This window comes from Haliotis rubra, unplaced genomic scaffold (assembly GCF_003918875.1).
Source record: "Haliotis rubra isolate DU_JTF1 unplaced genomic scaffold, ASM391887v1 Scf807, whole genome shotgun sequence".
NCBI lineage: Eukaryota > Metazoa > Mollusca > Gastropoda > Lepetellida > Haliotidae > Haliotis > Haliotis rubra.
In genome coordinates, this window is record NW_025767532.1 from 317,436 (window position 1) to 333,936 (window position 16,501).

The following is a 16,501-nucleotide window of genomic DNA, read 5'->3' on the forward strand; positions in this document are numbered from 1 at the left end:
AGACTAATTGGCCTGCAGATAGGCACCTTGACTTTGTTCCAGAACGACAGAGTTTGCGTTCACTTTTTATGTTAATATTGCATCAATATTCAGAAATTGCTTCCTTCAGCTGAGATATCTACCGTATGGCTAATAATAAATGACATTTGTTTATTCTTACAGAGGCGTGTGTAGCCATGCCTAGTGGACAATCTGAGATATTTGTGGATGTCCAAGAGAGTGCAACTGTTGGTATGTACCGTAATTTATTTTATACATTTACAGTGACGTAACAACAGGCATTTTCATATGCAAACGTATTTTATATTTATGTGTCTGTATTATATCTATACCGATAAACAGAAAATGCCCATCCCGTATTCATATTAAATTTGTACCGACAAATGGATTGTGCCCATCCCGCGCCTATGTTATATCTCTACCGATAAATTAAATGCTCTGAAGATCCGCGTTAGAATTGATCTGCAGAAACCCATGTTTGTAGTAAGAGGCGATTAAGTGGATCGGGTGGTCAGGCTCACTGACTTGGTTGACAAATGTCATCGTATCCCAGTTGAGTAGATCGATGCTCATTTTGTTGATCAATGGATTGTCTGGTCTAGACTCGATTATTTACAGACCACCGCCATATAGCCGGAATAATAGTGCGGCGTAAAACAACTAACACAAACAAAGCTCATGAATACAATTAATGCGTGTCCTGCTCTCATATTGACTGAATGTTGCTAAAAGCAGGCTGAGTACAACACGTGTCATTGTATCCCAACTACGTAGATCAGTGTTCAGTATATCAATCACTCGATTGTCTGGTTCAATCAGAACTTGTTGTTATTGGTACAGGTTCTGTGGTAAAGAAGATGCAGTACAACGCCAGCACTGATGAGGTCCTGGTGACGGGGGTTGCTAACACCTACTTCGACTACAATGACACAAGTCAGGAGATATTCCTCATTAAGAAACTGGATGCTGACACTGGTGAAGAAACTGAGAGGTTGGAACTGAAGTGTCAGTTGGCTACGTCTCCACAACCGAAGGTAAGAACTACCTACAAAACTGCTACCAGACTGAGTACTGAGTCATTGTACTTAAGTGATTGAAACAGATCACAACTGCTTTTGAAAAGGTATATACGAAGGGGTTAAAAAGGTATACCGTGTTTACATTTTAATGGAATAGTGAAAATAGTATAAAAACCGCTGATAAAATTGATTTAGCCTTATCAAATTCAAGCAACAGTTTGTTAAAAGTACGTGGCTGCGGAATTTTGTGTAAAATAACTGATGGTTGATGGGTAAAATAAACTGGTTCAATGGGGTAAGAAATGAATTTTCAACTACAACAAGCTTAAATTCATGATACAATCAACTGAGAGGTTTAGTTTCTTTTGGTTCTCAGTTTATTATTTGGGTTTTGAACCGTGCACAAAGCTTTAAATCATAACCGTCGAGGCAAGATAATAATCTGTCTGCCGAAACAGATTCTGTTGGGTGTAGAGATTAGAGGGGTTTTTTTTCTCTATAATATTGTTAAAATATGTTCAAGCTTGGTGTGGTATACCACAATGTAAGTATACCACACTGTGACTATACCACAATGTAGGTATACCACGCTGTGACTATACCTCAATGTATGTATACCACGCTGTGACTATACCTCAATGTAAGTATACCATGCTGTGACTATACAACAATGTCAGTATACCACGCTGTGACTATACCACAATGTAAGTATACCACACTGACTATACCTCAATGTCAGTATACCACGCTGTGACTATACCTCAATGTAAGTATACCACACTGTGACTATACCACTATGTAAGTATACCACACTGACTATACCACAATGTAAGTATACCACGCTGTGACTATACCACAATGTAATTATACAACACTGTGACTATACCTCAATGGAAGTATATCACGCTGTGACTATACCACAATGTAAGTATACCACACTGTGACTATACCTCAATGTAGGTATACCACACTGTGACTATACCACTATGTAAGTATACCACACTGTGACTATATCACAATGTAAGTATACCACACTGTGACTATACCACAATGTAAGTATACCACACTGTGACTATATGTAAGTATACAGCGCTATAGGCACTATGCCTGAATGTAAGTATACCACAATGTGAGTATACCACTGTAAAGGAACTATACAATCCTATTCCAGCTTACCATCGCAATAACCATGCTGATCAAAGACTTCAACGACCACCCTCCAGTGTTTGACAAGGACAATTACTACATAAACGTCAGCGAGGTATGGTAATTCCAATACAATAGAAACTAACTTATCCGCACACGCGCACCCACATACACACACTTCCTTACTGATGATGTCTTGGAGTTTTGCCTCTGTTTATCATCTGAAGGATTGCTACCCTTTGTCTTTCTTTTTAAAAAAATTCTTTGAGTTTCGTAAACAATTTGGCTTCTGTTTATCATCTCAAGGATTGCTGCTACCTTTTTATCTTTCCTGTTTATATTTCCTTGGAGTTGCGTAGACAATTTCGTTTCTTTTCATCATCTCAAGGATTGCTACCTTTTGTCTTTTATATTGATAATTTCTTGGAGTTTCGAAAACAGTTTGGTTTCTGTTTATCATCTCAATGATTGCTACCTTTTGTCTTTTATATTGATAATTTCTTGGAGTTTCGTAAACAGTTTGGTTTCTGTTTATCATCTCAAGGATTGCTACCTTTTGTCTTTTATATTGATAATTTCTTGGAGTTTCGTAAACAGTTTGGTTTCTGTTCATCATCTCAAGGATTGCTACCTTTTTTCTTTTATATTGATAATTTCTTGGAGTTTCGTAAACAGTTTGGTTTCTGTTTATCATCTCAAGGATTGCTACCTTTTGTCTTTTATATTGATAATTTCTTGGAGTTTCGTAAACAGTTTGGTTTCTGTTTATCATCTCAAGGATTGCTACCTTTTGTCTTTTATATTGATAATTTCTTGGAGTTTCGTAAACAGTTTGGTTTCTGTTTATCATCTCAAGGATTGCTACCTTTTGTCTTTTATATTGATAATTTCTTAGTTTCGTAAACAGTTTGGTTTCTGTTTATCATGTCAAGGATTGCTACCTTTGTCTTTTATATTGATAATTTCTTGGAGTTTCGTATACAGTTTGGTTTCTGTTTATCATCTCAAGGATTGCTACCTTTTGTCTTTTATATTGATAATTTCTTGGAGTTTCGTAAGCAGTTTGGTTTCTGTTTATCATCTCAAGGATTGCTACCTTTTGTCTTTCTCATTAATAAATTCTTGAAGTTTCGTAAACAGTTTGGTTTCTGTTTATCATGTCAAGGATTGCTACCTTTGTCTTTTATATTGATAATTTCTTGGAGTTTCGTAAACAATTTGGCTTGTATTTATCATCTGAAGGATTGGAGTTTGATCAGGTTATTACGCTAGTTCTCGAACAAGTCATACATTCATTATCAACATAATCATATGTGTAACTACATATAATGCATTTCACATTGCAATTAGTAGTCACTGACAGGAAATGAAAAAGAATACAAACAAGACAATAATTCCCATCTTACTTCTGTAGACTGATGATTGTACTTACTGTTCCAGATCGAGCCAAATGGAACCGTTATTCCAACGCCAGCTTCTGCCACTGACAGGGATGCTGATAAAAATTCCAACGGGCGTATCTACTACAGCATCCCAGAGATGTACTCGGTCTGTATACAGCAAACATTCTCCGTGCTTTCTGTAATGTTGTATAATGCAAACAACTGAAAATAGTCTCGAAACATCTTTCACAAATAATCAGTCTCAAAACATATTTCGTTGGCCGTAAAAGGTAAATCACAATTAATTTTTCATTTTACGTTTAATCTAGTTTCCAACATAAACTGCGATAAAAGTTTAAAGTCAATCTCCATTGCCTGCCGAAATGTATTTATTTAAGCGGCAGTAGGGTAGCCTTGGGGTTAAAGTGTTCGCTCGTCACGCCGAAGACCCAGGTTCGATTCCCCACATTTCTGGTGTCCCCTACCGTGATATTGCTGGAATATTGCTAAAAGCGGTGTAAAACTAAACTCATTCACTACTTCATTAAATCATACTTAATTTCAGTTCAGTCAAGTTCAGTCAAGTTCCAACATAAATATTATAAACAAAACTGTATATGCTAGGATCACTGAAAATCAGTAATGAAATCAGGTGTTCGTGAAAACTAAAGACATCCTATTTTACGACATCTATATAAAGGCATTATGATCATCGCATGCCGCCAACACCTACTGGAGACAATACGGTTTTTTTCTGTTTGTGGTAGACTGGTGATCCAAACTTAAGTCTTCATAAACAAAAGCTAGGGTTTCTATTCTTACAATGGTTTTGAAAAAAAGCGATGATATTTCTTTGGTTGTCACTAATTTCGTTAATTCACTCATGTAAAAAAGTAAATTTCTTAACATGTTGTTTGCATTCTCTTCACAGTCATACTTCGAAATTAAAAATCCACTTCGGACTTCCCTTACACTCATCAGCCCGTTGGATTATGAAACAACCCCCAACATGACGATACAAGTAACAGCAATGGTGAGTAAAGCATTGTCGGTGCTAATATGTTATGAGTGTCACACATGAAAACCCTATTTCTAAATAAATATAACATCCCCTTAACCTATTCCTTTAAAGGACCCACGAAGATCCGTGTTAGAATTGATCGTCAGTTACCAATGCTTGTCGTAAGAGGCGACTAACGGGATCGGGTGGTCAGGCTCGCTGCCCTGGTTGGCACATGTCATCGTATCCCAATTGTGTAAATCGATGCTCATGCTGCTGATCACTGGATTGTCTGGTCCAGGCCCAATTATTTACAGACCGCTGCCATATAGCTGGAATATTGATAAAACTAAACTCACTCACTATTCCTTAATAGTGCGTAACACATTTTCATTTTGTGTTTTATAATAGGACCAGCCCACAGGTGGGGCGACCCAGATGACGGCAACAGCAACGCTACACATCAGCGTTATCGACATGGATGATCTCCCACCTGCTTTTGACGAACCTTCATATGTAGGAACTGTCCCGGAACTGTCACCAAAGGTACGAGGTCTAAACTGAAATATGTCGGATGTTTTAGTATAAATTTCTTTAATTGCCATATATGTGTGGCTACAAGCACTCAGTTCAATTGTCAAGGGGTTAGCCTCAGGAAGGGCATCCTCTCTAGTTTCGTGAACACCCGGTGTCGCTAGTTTCGTGAACACATGGTGCATTGTCTTACTGAGTACAGGGTTTTGAGTGAGTGAATTTAGTTTTACGCCGCCTTTAGTAATGTTCCAGCAATATCACGGCGGAGGACACCAGAAATGGGCTTCACACATTGTACCCATGTGGGGAATCGAACCTGATGTTTTAGCGCGACGAGCGAACGCTTTAACCAATAGGCTACCCCACCGCCCCTCAGGATTTTGAATACGTTGGATATAAGAAATTGAATACCCAGTAGGACTGACACTTGCCATTACGTGTACGTCACAAGCAGATAATCCGGTGACTGACATCATGAGTACCGATTCACGACATGAGTACATGCAATCAACAAAGTCACTGTGCTTGACCCTCCGATTCTCTAACAAGCACCTGTTACTTGGGGCCTATTTTATCACCCGGATATGTTCACTAATCTGGTTTTAATCTTAAAAAAAAATTATTAATTTTTTTTTTTCATGAAAAATAAAGTCTTCCATCATAACATTCGTTACATAATGACACATACAAATACATGAATATAATCATGGTTTTGATATTACTTGTATTATAATGGCGGGTTGTCATTTGTTTTCAAGGGTACAATAGTGAATGTTACTAAGCCAATCTCAGCCCGAGACCAAGACGTTACAATCAACGCCCCCCTCCGGTATTCAATCAAGAAAGGTGAGATTGTCACTGTCGCTTGTGATTTAAAGAAGAGTGTGCTTCAAAGTTGGTTGGTTTGTTGTTTAACGCCGCACTCAACAATATTCCAGCTATGTGGCGGTCGTCTGCAAATAATCAAGCGTGTACCAGACAATCCTGTGATCAACAGTATGCGCATCGATCCACGCAAATGGGATACTATGACATGTGTCAACCAAGTCAGCGAGCCTGTCCACACGATCCCGTGACTCGCCTCTTATGACAAATATGGGTTACTGAAGTTCAATTTTAATCCGGACCTTCACGGGTTACGCTTCAAAGACCATTGCATAACTAGTATTTGTGTAACAAGCAGGTGTTTTGCAATGTAGTGTTTTTAATAATGTGTGCAAACTGTGTCACATTCCATCACCGTTATTAATGTTATGTTTGGTCGATCTTCTATGTGTGGAACTAGCGGTTGTCTCGAAGTAAAGTCCCTGGATATTAGTTGTAGTCACTATTCTGTGTCTATGTCGACCTCGGATAACTCGAAGTACTTACGTAACTTCGACACCATTCTTTGACAATATTAATACAGGCAAACATACATACACACATACATACATACATACATACATACATACATACATACATACATACATACATACATACATACATACATACATACATACATACATACATACATACATACATACATACATACATACATACACACGCGCGCACACACACATATATACATACACACGCACGCACGCACGCACACCCACCCACACACATACATACATATACACATACATACACACACACACACACACGCACGCACGCACGCACGCATGCACGCACGCGAAAGTGTAATCCCAAGCCTAACATGTGTACAACTGACCACTTTCTAATTGACATTGTGTATTCATATCCCATTCCAGCCACCAACGACTACTTCAAGATTGACCCTAACACAGCAGTGCTGTCCGTCAACAACCCGCCCCCTGCCCAGGAGTTCTCCATCATGATCGAGGTAGGTCTTTACAATACATACACACATCAGTCAGTTAAACCGGATAGTATAGTGGTTTACGTGCTCGCTGTTCATGCGAATGTCCGAGTTCGATTCCCTACAAGTTTTCAAAATGAGGAGCTAATTTCTTGAGCCCTACCACGTGTGATATTACTGGAACACCACAAAAAACCGGCGTAAGACTATACTCACTCAACGTATGAGTCGTTTAAAGTTATTTTAACCAGGTAGACTAATGCTTCACTGGAATTTGTTTATATGGATGCAACGAAGACCGATTTACAAGGACAACGTATGTTAAAACAGGGATAATCTACAACAATTATCCAAAATTATAATACGGAGACTTCTTTACATGATAAGTTACTGAAACGTTATGGGCCGAACTTTGATGGAGTGGGTTGCTAAGTATTACAACACTTACCCCTGAAAGCTCTGCAGAGGTGTTGAAAAGGAGCACCACTGAGCTGTGAAAGACTCTGAACCAGAGGAAAATTGCTTCGCTTAGGGCTTTGCATTGCAGAAAGGTATGGACGGCAGAGGAAATAATGTGGTTCAGAGACTCAGACAGACTAGAAAGATTTTCCCTTGGGGCGTCAACTGTACATCATCGGTAACTGAAAGTTCAGTGGACCTCGTGTGTTTTAACAGTGGAAAAGATGCTTCTGTTATAATAACGAGACCTATTTGTTTGTTTCAGGCGACTCAAGTTGACAACTCGTTCAGGACGGATACAACCTTCATGAAAATAGTTGTATCCGCTATCAACAGCAAGCCCCCTGTGTTCCAACAGCAAGCCTACACAGCCAACGTACCCGAGAGTCTGCCCCTGGGTTCCACCATTGTGACCGTCACTGCCACAGACTCGGACTTTGTACGTAATCCCAATCTATCAGTCACTGTCGCTTACTTATATTTTTCTCTTTATTTGCTTTTTTTCTTTTGTTTTCTTTTGGGGTTTTTTTTAAATTAATTTTGGACTTACTCGTAAGACTCACTCTCTCATCTTTATAAGGCGTTATTGTTTTCTTGTCCTTCAGGGCTCTAGACTACGGTATTACTTTGCCAAGGAGGAAAACGTGTTCACAATCAACGGAGACAGGTGAGGAGATATAGAACATCTATAAACGTATCATTTTAACTATTAAACCTGAATAATTGCATTTGTGTCTCTTAGTACAAGATATTGTTTATACAAGCACCTACAAGCAATTTATGTTATAGTCATTTAAATCCCATCTTACTGGGTACCCATTTGCTGCTTGGGAAACAGAGCCAAATTCACTTACCTTGCGACACCACCTGTTGAATATGTGAATGCCCTGAGTACAAAGCTGGGGGCCTTTCACGAAGCAACCTTTACTAAGGTTAACCTAAACTCCCATTCTTTAACACTGCACTAAGGTTACCTTAGTGACTTACGATCACCTTAGTGCTTTGTGAAAGGAGGCCCAGGACTAAATCCAAAGAATACACTTACAAGGTTATATTTTGAGGCGACAAATACACTGTTTTGAAAGATAGGAACACGTTCCAAGAACCGCTAATCTGGACACGGCAGTGCTTGGACGTCTGCAGGTACCAATCTTATGTCCTGAATGTCAACAGAACAGATCCTGCTCAAATTGCATCCCCCCCCCCCCCCCAACACACACACACACACACACCCTAGTGGTATATATGCCAAATCTACTTCTACGAGCTTTGCTTCGAAATCATCCAAAGCTTACCGTTACTCTTTTTTAATGGATGAAGCTTTTCACCATCACTCCACAGACCAGGATAAAATCACAATTTGTCTGTAGTACAGTGTCATGTTACACAGAGAAACATTGTTGTCTTATCACTGATGTATATATTGCAGCGGTGTTATGCAGCTGAGACAAGCCTTGGACTACGAACGAGAAACTGGGTATTCTATCCTCGTGGTGGTCACTGATGGACAGTTTGTAAGTATCTTCTTTCTTGGAGAAATCGATATACGCTTGTAGTCTTGCAACATTGGCTCGGCCTTGTTGGGTGATAGCATCGTTGAGCACTGTACACGCTGCGATATTTGCAAAACACCTGTCGAATAACCGTGTTGCTTGATCCAGCCATGGACATAGAACACGGTTAACACAAATCATATTCTTGAAAATTGGATTTCACGGAAAACTTACAAACTTTATCAGAACGTCTGCAGACTGAAACCAGTCACCGACAACACTACAAACGTAAATGTCCAACACATTCAGTTATAATACCTGTATCAAATATATCACAGTCGAATCATTTCATCTTTGGTCCAATTCAGCCACCAAACAAACATACGTATTTTGGCTTCATAGCGTGCTATGTATACTCCCAAGATTAGATCATCTCTTTCTTGCTTGAGTTTCCAAGACACAAAACTAAAGTAGTTTAACATTATTTCGAAATGACCATACATGTGAGGCAACCGATCTATCGTTATTGTTTGATGGGCATTCTAGAAATTGGTGAATCAGTAATGAAGCATGGGACTTTATGGAAACCATCGTCATGTTTCTTGCATAGAGCGACGTTTCGTCTGTAGGGTTGTAGGTTATTACACCGTTTCACGCTCAAAGTGAAAAGCTTGAAAACCGTTTTAAGAACCGACACCGAAACGTCGCTCTATGCAATAAACAACGCTGTCCATAAAGTCGTATTATTGTTCCCCCGTGGTACAATGCATGCAACCAAGTTCTTCAGACTCCTCGGTGGCACAATGAATCTCAGTCTATGTTGTTTCTGCAATGATCAAAATGAGATTGTTTGTCATGTGTACTGGGAATGTCAGGAGACACAAACGTTTTGGAAAAACCTACAAATTTGGCATAACAATATATAACCTCATCCATTGCTATTATCAAAACATATGGTATGGTTTGGTACTCTACATCATAATATATTACTAAATCACATCATCATTGCAGCAAAAAGACACATCTACGTATGCAGTATTAAAAATACGCATCCAAACATAACTCTATTTATAAAAACTTTGAAAGAAATATTCTTTGTGGAAAACCATATATGCAAAAAAAATAATAATATAGAACATTTGAATCATAAATGGGGCCTTCTCTTCCCAGTATTTTGATGACTTTAAAATGTATCCATATTTATCTGATATCATATTTCTCTTTTATTGACTTATATATGTGTATTAACATGACATTGGCATAATACCTGTACATCATATATCTGTCTGTACATCACTTTTGTACAGATGACATTGTAATCTTGGGAACCAATAAATAAAAAAACCAAAAGGTTCTTCAGACTCCTCTGTGGCACAATGAATCTCATTTCTTGAGACATTTTATTTTCATTTATCCGTCGTAATGTTTATACAACTATACGGTTAATTGGTATGTGTGAGGGTAGGCGATGACAGTATCAGCACGTTGTTGTATGTTGTCCTGCTGTTACAGAACACAACAACGACAGTGACGGTGTCGGTGTCTGACGTTAACGACAACAACCCTGTCTTCACACAGAAAGAGATCACAGTTGAGAGAGAAAGAGTCACGGATGAATTAATAACGACAGTCGAGGTATGTATGTTGAAAATAGCATATATTGCAGGAACGAACTAATTTGATAGCATTGCTCCATTTAAATTTATTAAAGCTACTGTTTGTTACTTCTTGATAGTTCCATGGTTCTTTGAAACTTCATAATAACGGTGCATCTTGCATAGCGACAGTGCACTTTACACTGCAACACTAAAAATGAACTTCGTATATGAATAGTGATAACAAACTTATAGGAACTGCAATGTCCATTTCCGAAAAAGTTTATATATACACCTGCAAGTGACCACCTGCAAGTGACCACCTGCAAGTGATTTCCGCAGGTGTATAAGCAATAATTCATAAAAAATGAATCCAGGTAGTTCCTTTTGCCAAAACTACTTTATCTGCACAAAGTCTTTGGCCTTTCAAAGGCTCTTCAGGTGTACAAATATCTGGACTCATCTTTTAAATATATTTCTGTCTGTCTCTGTGTGTGCGCGCGTGTCTATAGTGTGTGTGTGTAGTTTGTGTGTTAGTGTATTGTATGTGATAGTGTGTAAGTGTGTACTTTGTGTATGTCAGTGTTCAGTGTGTCCTGCATGCAGTGTGTGTGTGCGTGCGTGCGTGCGTGCGTGCGTGTGTGTGTGTGTGTGTGTGTGTGTGTGTGTGTGTGTGTGTGTGTCTGTTTGTTATAGATACATAACCGTTAGTGTAACTTAATTTGTCGATGTTGTATAACCTCACAGCCTATCCATATTCCAAACCAAGGACATATCGTCATTCTTATATCGAACTGATATGTAAATCTCTGAGTGTTTACTACCAATTGTATTATTTATTTCAGGCAGTGGATTACGACTATAACACTGTGCTAAGTTTCTCCCTGGCGAGTCACACAAGGTACGCCATTTTGCATATTTCACTGGTTGTGCCCCCCTGTAACCTTCACTTCATTAAAAGGGGCGGTGGGGTAGCCTAGTGGTTAAGGCGTTCGCTCGTCACGCCAAAGACCCGGGTTCGATTCCCCACATGGGTACAATGTGTTAAGCCCATTTCTGGTGTCCCCCGCCGTGATATTGCTGGAATATTGCTAAAAGCGGCGTAAAACCAAACTCACTCACTCACTCACTTCATTAAATGTTTAACAATTATACTTTTATTATTTAGAATTGTGTGATTACAATGATATACAAACAAACGCACATTACAGGCTGAGGTTTAGAATGATTCTAATGGAAATACTTCATTGATGATTATTATTAATGTTTTAATTATGGCGTAATAATGAAATGTTTGGTGTATCGTGAGGGGATATATTTGTGCTCTGACGTAAATGTCTGCGCATATATGAAAGTAGGACAGACATGTCACATACACGATCTATTTTCATTTTAATGTCGAGAGGGTCAGGTTATCCTGTTCTTGTTTTGAATACAAACTGCACTCAACCCTCGTGTCACAATTGTGTATAATATTCAAAGTATTCCCACACAAACTCTACTTTTAGAAGTGTTAAGTTTTGCCACTTCTCCTGAAAGAACAGACAAAAGCCATAAAACCATCATGACTCTTTCCGTGGAAGATTATTCTATTAGCTTCTGACGAAAAATCAACTTTTTTTCCAAATCCGTCAGTGACTTCAAATACATGGCAACGAAGTCTCGATGTCTCGCCAATCCTACGAGCAAGATACCCAACGTCCAGCTGAATGCAAAATAACATTCCCACATTGCAAAGGCCCAATGCTTAAGTCCAGTCTCCGTCGGGCTGAATCCTCCATTGTTATGTGAAGCCGGATCGATCAAATGTGTGTGCAAACAAGTGTCAAATACCCTACCAGGTTTCAAGCAGTGTTAGCAAACAGGGCCACCTCTTTTATCAAATACAAGACAATAGAGAAACATTCACTATGCATGGGTCTTTTATCATTTATTACGGAGTGAAATTAAAGGAATGGTATTGTCAACCAAAATTGGCGACATCAGACAACGAACTAAATATTTCGATGATCAAAGTCAAATTTGGAATTATATATGCTGATTCTCCACGTGGGCAATATTTAACTAGAAAATTCACGGATGATTGATAAAAAAGGTTTTTAACAGCCGACCAGACTTCTATGAAATTTGATGATTAGAGGCACGTTGTTGAAAGGTGGTGATGCTGTTTTAACGTTTAGCCATTTGTTAATATTGTTTTATTTGTTTCATGTTTAAAAGGAAACGTTCGGTGCAATATGTTATGTTAGAATTGAAGAACTGTTCTATGTTTTCTTTCTGTTTCATTTTCCCTTCCCTATTTGTTGATATTAGACCTCTTTGACACTTCATCAAACGTTTGAACGTGAATTCAGTTTCGTGTTAATATAGACGTGATGTTAAAAGAAAGATTGTTTAGGAATGGTGCGGAGGAAAATAGTTATGAAATATTCGTCCTTAAAACTACATCCTCATCAGACGGATATATTCTTTTACACAAACGTGAATAGAAACCAGAAACAGTTACGCATTTTATGTATAACAATGACAAGGATCATATTAACATAACATTCATCTCCCAGTGAGGTTGTAGCTGCCATGTTGTTTTGCCTCCATTCCTTTCTTCGTTCTACTTTCAACGAAAGTGGCATCATTTTTAGTTTATAGTGAATTGTGTGACAGTTACTCTTACTCTCATACAATACACTAAGTCATCACTGATTTTCAGTCATTGTGCCAGTGTTGGATAATCAGTCATTTATGTGAATATACAAGCATCGGAAGTTTACTAAAAATCAACGTGTAATTGACTTAATTGGACGGAAATGTGCACAGCTATAGCTTCTATCATACTCAGTCGCATTATTGTATTCTTCTATTATTGTTTTTTTCCATATGACTGTGACTTCTTAATCTTTCTTCAGATAATCATTATCATTTCTTTCACCTAATTGATAACCTTATTTCTTTGAGAGGCATTTTAGAAGTTGTAGAGACGAAGGAAAACCAGGTTCTATGGATAGGCAACTTCTTTGTCGCAATGGATGCGGAGTGCCGGTTTAGGTACTAACACCGTCAGCGAGACTTGTCATCACTTGACTGGATAACTCTGTTAGTATCTTCACCGTCACGCCGCAGTCATTGCAATAAAGAAGTTGACTATCCATTGATCTTGGATTTCCTTGATAACCTTATTGTCATTTTAGCATGCATCGATCTTGAGGAATGACCCAATACAAAACATGTAGTACACGGAGATGATGTTGTCATGTGTGTCTAGAGAGTAGCAATCAAGATCATTCAGTGTAGTCAGTTTATGAAATAAGCCAAAAGCCAAAAGACATCAGGGCTGGTAACTTCAAAATGTTACCAGCACCAAATGGATTTAACCAGACCAGACACCAAGATACGTATGGAACATCTAAAAGTTTTACCAGACCATCGGGCTGGCTAGTTGTAAATCTAGACCGTCCGTCAGAAATCTAGCCCGTCTCGGGCGGTCGGACGGGCCTTATTTCATACACTGGTGTAGTCCATAGAATCCACTTAGCTGTGAACTCACTCAAACTGTTTCTTATTCACAAAATATGCATCAGTTTGCACTGACCATTGAACTCGTTAACCCAAAGTAAAGTAACAATACGTAACATACAACGTACAAGGCTTCAACCAACACAGGACAGGAATCTGTCAAAACAAATGTACGTAGTATAGTTTTTTTAAAGTAATCTTATAAAATGCAACTCGATATCCTCAACATTACCACAAATCCCCCCATAGTGGCAGCTCCTTGCTACAGCAGGAGCTGGAATACCTGTCGCGATTGAACCAAACATTGTGTTGTTGTTTCATCTGTTTGCGTAAGACCGAAAGGCATGGCGTTTTGCCCGTCAGGCGGATTTATTCAAACTTGAAGGAGGGGATCATCTTACTCACAAAGCTTCGCTTTTTCTCCCCTTTAATGCCTTTTGAATGGCGGGCAACGGAAATCACTATCTATTTTAACGCTGAAGAACCTGGTGTAAATTTGTCAAGTAAGACGGCCCCAAATCTTGGTCAATTTTGGCACCCGTGAATAAGCCCTCCTCTATCTCCTGCTCGACTGTTGGTGCTCTTCCGCATTCCCGTGCTGGGGGAGAGTATGTTTGACAGGTAGGTGCGACATTCTGGTCAATGTTGGGACAATCACCATCTAAACACCTTTTGGAAATATACGTGGGCGTTTGTTTCTTACATCGGAAACACAAACGGTTTATCTTGATATACCGAGATCATGTCGTGTGTCTTTTTTGTCCAACATAACATCACCACCTTAGCGTGGAAGGGCTTATGCTATTTTTATTTTTGTATTTGTATCCGAAAATCAATCGATGTTTTATCCATAGTTTGTGCTTCTTTTTCGATAATGATGCAATGATGTGCAATCCTAACACATTGGTATCTCATATATGAGATGTACTATGGATTTCACAAACCATCTCGTGATATTAAGAGCTGTTTATGTTACTAATACGATTAGATTTGTAGCGCTTACACTTAAAATGACCAAATCTCAACGCCATTCAGAAAATTATAATTTCATGTGATTAGAATGATCCAATGCATTCCATCAAAATTAAGATCAGTAATCAACCACTATAAACCATGCCTTCTAAAATTGGCAATAAAAGCGCCAAAACCATTTTTATATTTATAGGAAATCTCTGCTGAAAGTAGAGTCGATTGCACGAGTCTTGCCTTTTCATTAGCATGTGTTTAGGAATCACTATCGAATTGTGATGATACCAAGTGTTCCCGAACAGGTGAACGTACTCTTCCCCAAATGTCACAAACACACGCAAAGACCGGCAATGTTTCACCTGAAACTGATGATACTACAGAATAACATTGAACACCTGTGTTGTAACTGAAAAACAGAAAACTCTTGAAGTTTAAAACGAAATTTGTCATTTTACAGAAATCAGTGCATATTAACAAAGCATGCATTATTCATTCGGAGCCACTAACAGCAGTGAGGTGATAGTCTTACATGTATGAAAAACACCTGTTACAAGAACATTTGAAATTGGATTCATTCCATTAAAAAGTAAAATCCAATGAGATCCCTAATAACACCTCTGTTGTCAACTTGACAATACAAACGTTGAAAGTTTAACTCCAATGAAACATTCAATTGATAAAGCCTCTAGAAGTTTAAACGAAAAGTTAAAAAATGTGTTAGAAAAAACCTGCATACAACCAGTGTCGACCACATTCCATTCAAAAAGTATGATTCATTCAAAGACCCAATAAAGCCTTTATTTTCATATTTACAAATACAAAACAATGATAGTCTAACACCAATGAAAGTGTGTCTTTTCGCCTAGTGTATGCACGTCTCACAATCGTGTTACGAAGAGGGCACCTGCCTATACACACAGACAATTACCGTATTTGTCCACACAGCGGCTGACGAGGAATTACCCGTGTTGGTGCCAGGCAGAGTGTATCGATACTGTCCACTTCCTAAATATGACAGCCGGTCGTCAGGTCCTATTCCGTTCCCAGACCCTGCAGAACTTATTTCCCCAACTTGACTCTCGAATGACTGAGCAAGTCTGGATTGAATTAGCTTTAAGAATTGTTCTTGGAGATTTTTAATTATTTTTGGAATTTTTTTTGGGGTCGATAAAATATTTTTAGAAAAGATGGATTTTTTTACTGAATGTCAGTCGATGAAGGTCCAATTAGCCGAGTGTGTTATATACAACACTACACAGAACCGAATCGTTGCATTACCTGTTTTGTTTCTTTCATATTCTTTTTCTCTTTTTTTTTTCTGTGCGAGAGGGATTAGGGCTAAGGACAGTTTAGGGACTGGTCGTTATTCTGAAGAGTGGTCGGGTTGATGTGTTTCTGCAGAAATGTACACACCGAGGAACAGACAGCAGCTAGACTATGGTTTGAATGTACACTGAAAACTATCCCTACGAGAGATTTTTTGTTACCATGCTGATTATTGCTTCACTCAGCAACATTCCAGCTATATGATGGCGGTCTGTAGGTCTGGACCAGACAATCTAATGATTGATG

General features: G+C 38.6%; 1 protein-coding gene across 7 annotated transcripts in view; it reads left to right on the forward strand.

Annotated features, from left to right (window-relative positions):
- The window catches only part of LOC124261741 (protocadherin gamma-A1-like), a 72,910-nt gene that overhangs the window by 44,221 nt on the left and 12,188 nt on the right, over positions 1-16,501 (forward strand). For all 7 annotated transcript variants that reach the window (XM_046696096.1, XM_046696094.1, XM_046696097.1 and 4 more), the window contains 13 exons: positions 163-231; positions 841-1,034; positions 2,191-2,280; positions 3,606-3,713; positions 4,479-4,580; positions 4,959-5,093; positions 5,840-5,927; positions 6,836-6,927; positions 7,628-7,801; positions 7,968-8,029; positions 8,792-8,876; positions 10,368-10,490; positions 11,296-11,351. In XM_046696096.1, the coding sequence (XP_046552052.1) occupies positions 163-231; positions 841-1,034; positions 2,191-2,280; positions 3,606-3,713; positions 4,479-4,580; positions 4,959-5,093; positions 5,840-5,927; positions 6,836-6,927; positions 7,628-7,801; positions 7,968-8,029; positions 8,792-8,876; positions 10,368-10,490; positions 11,296-11,351 (1,378 nt within the window). The remainder of the gene's footprint in view (positions 1-162; positions 232-840; positions 1,035-2,190; positions 2,281-3,605; positions 3,714-4,478; positions 4,581-4,958; positions 5,094-5,839; positions 5,928-6,835; positions 6,928-7,627; positions 7,802-7,967; positions 8,030-8,791; positions 8,877-10,367; positions 10,491-11,295; positions 11,352-16,501) is intronic.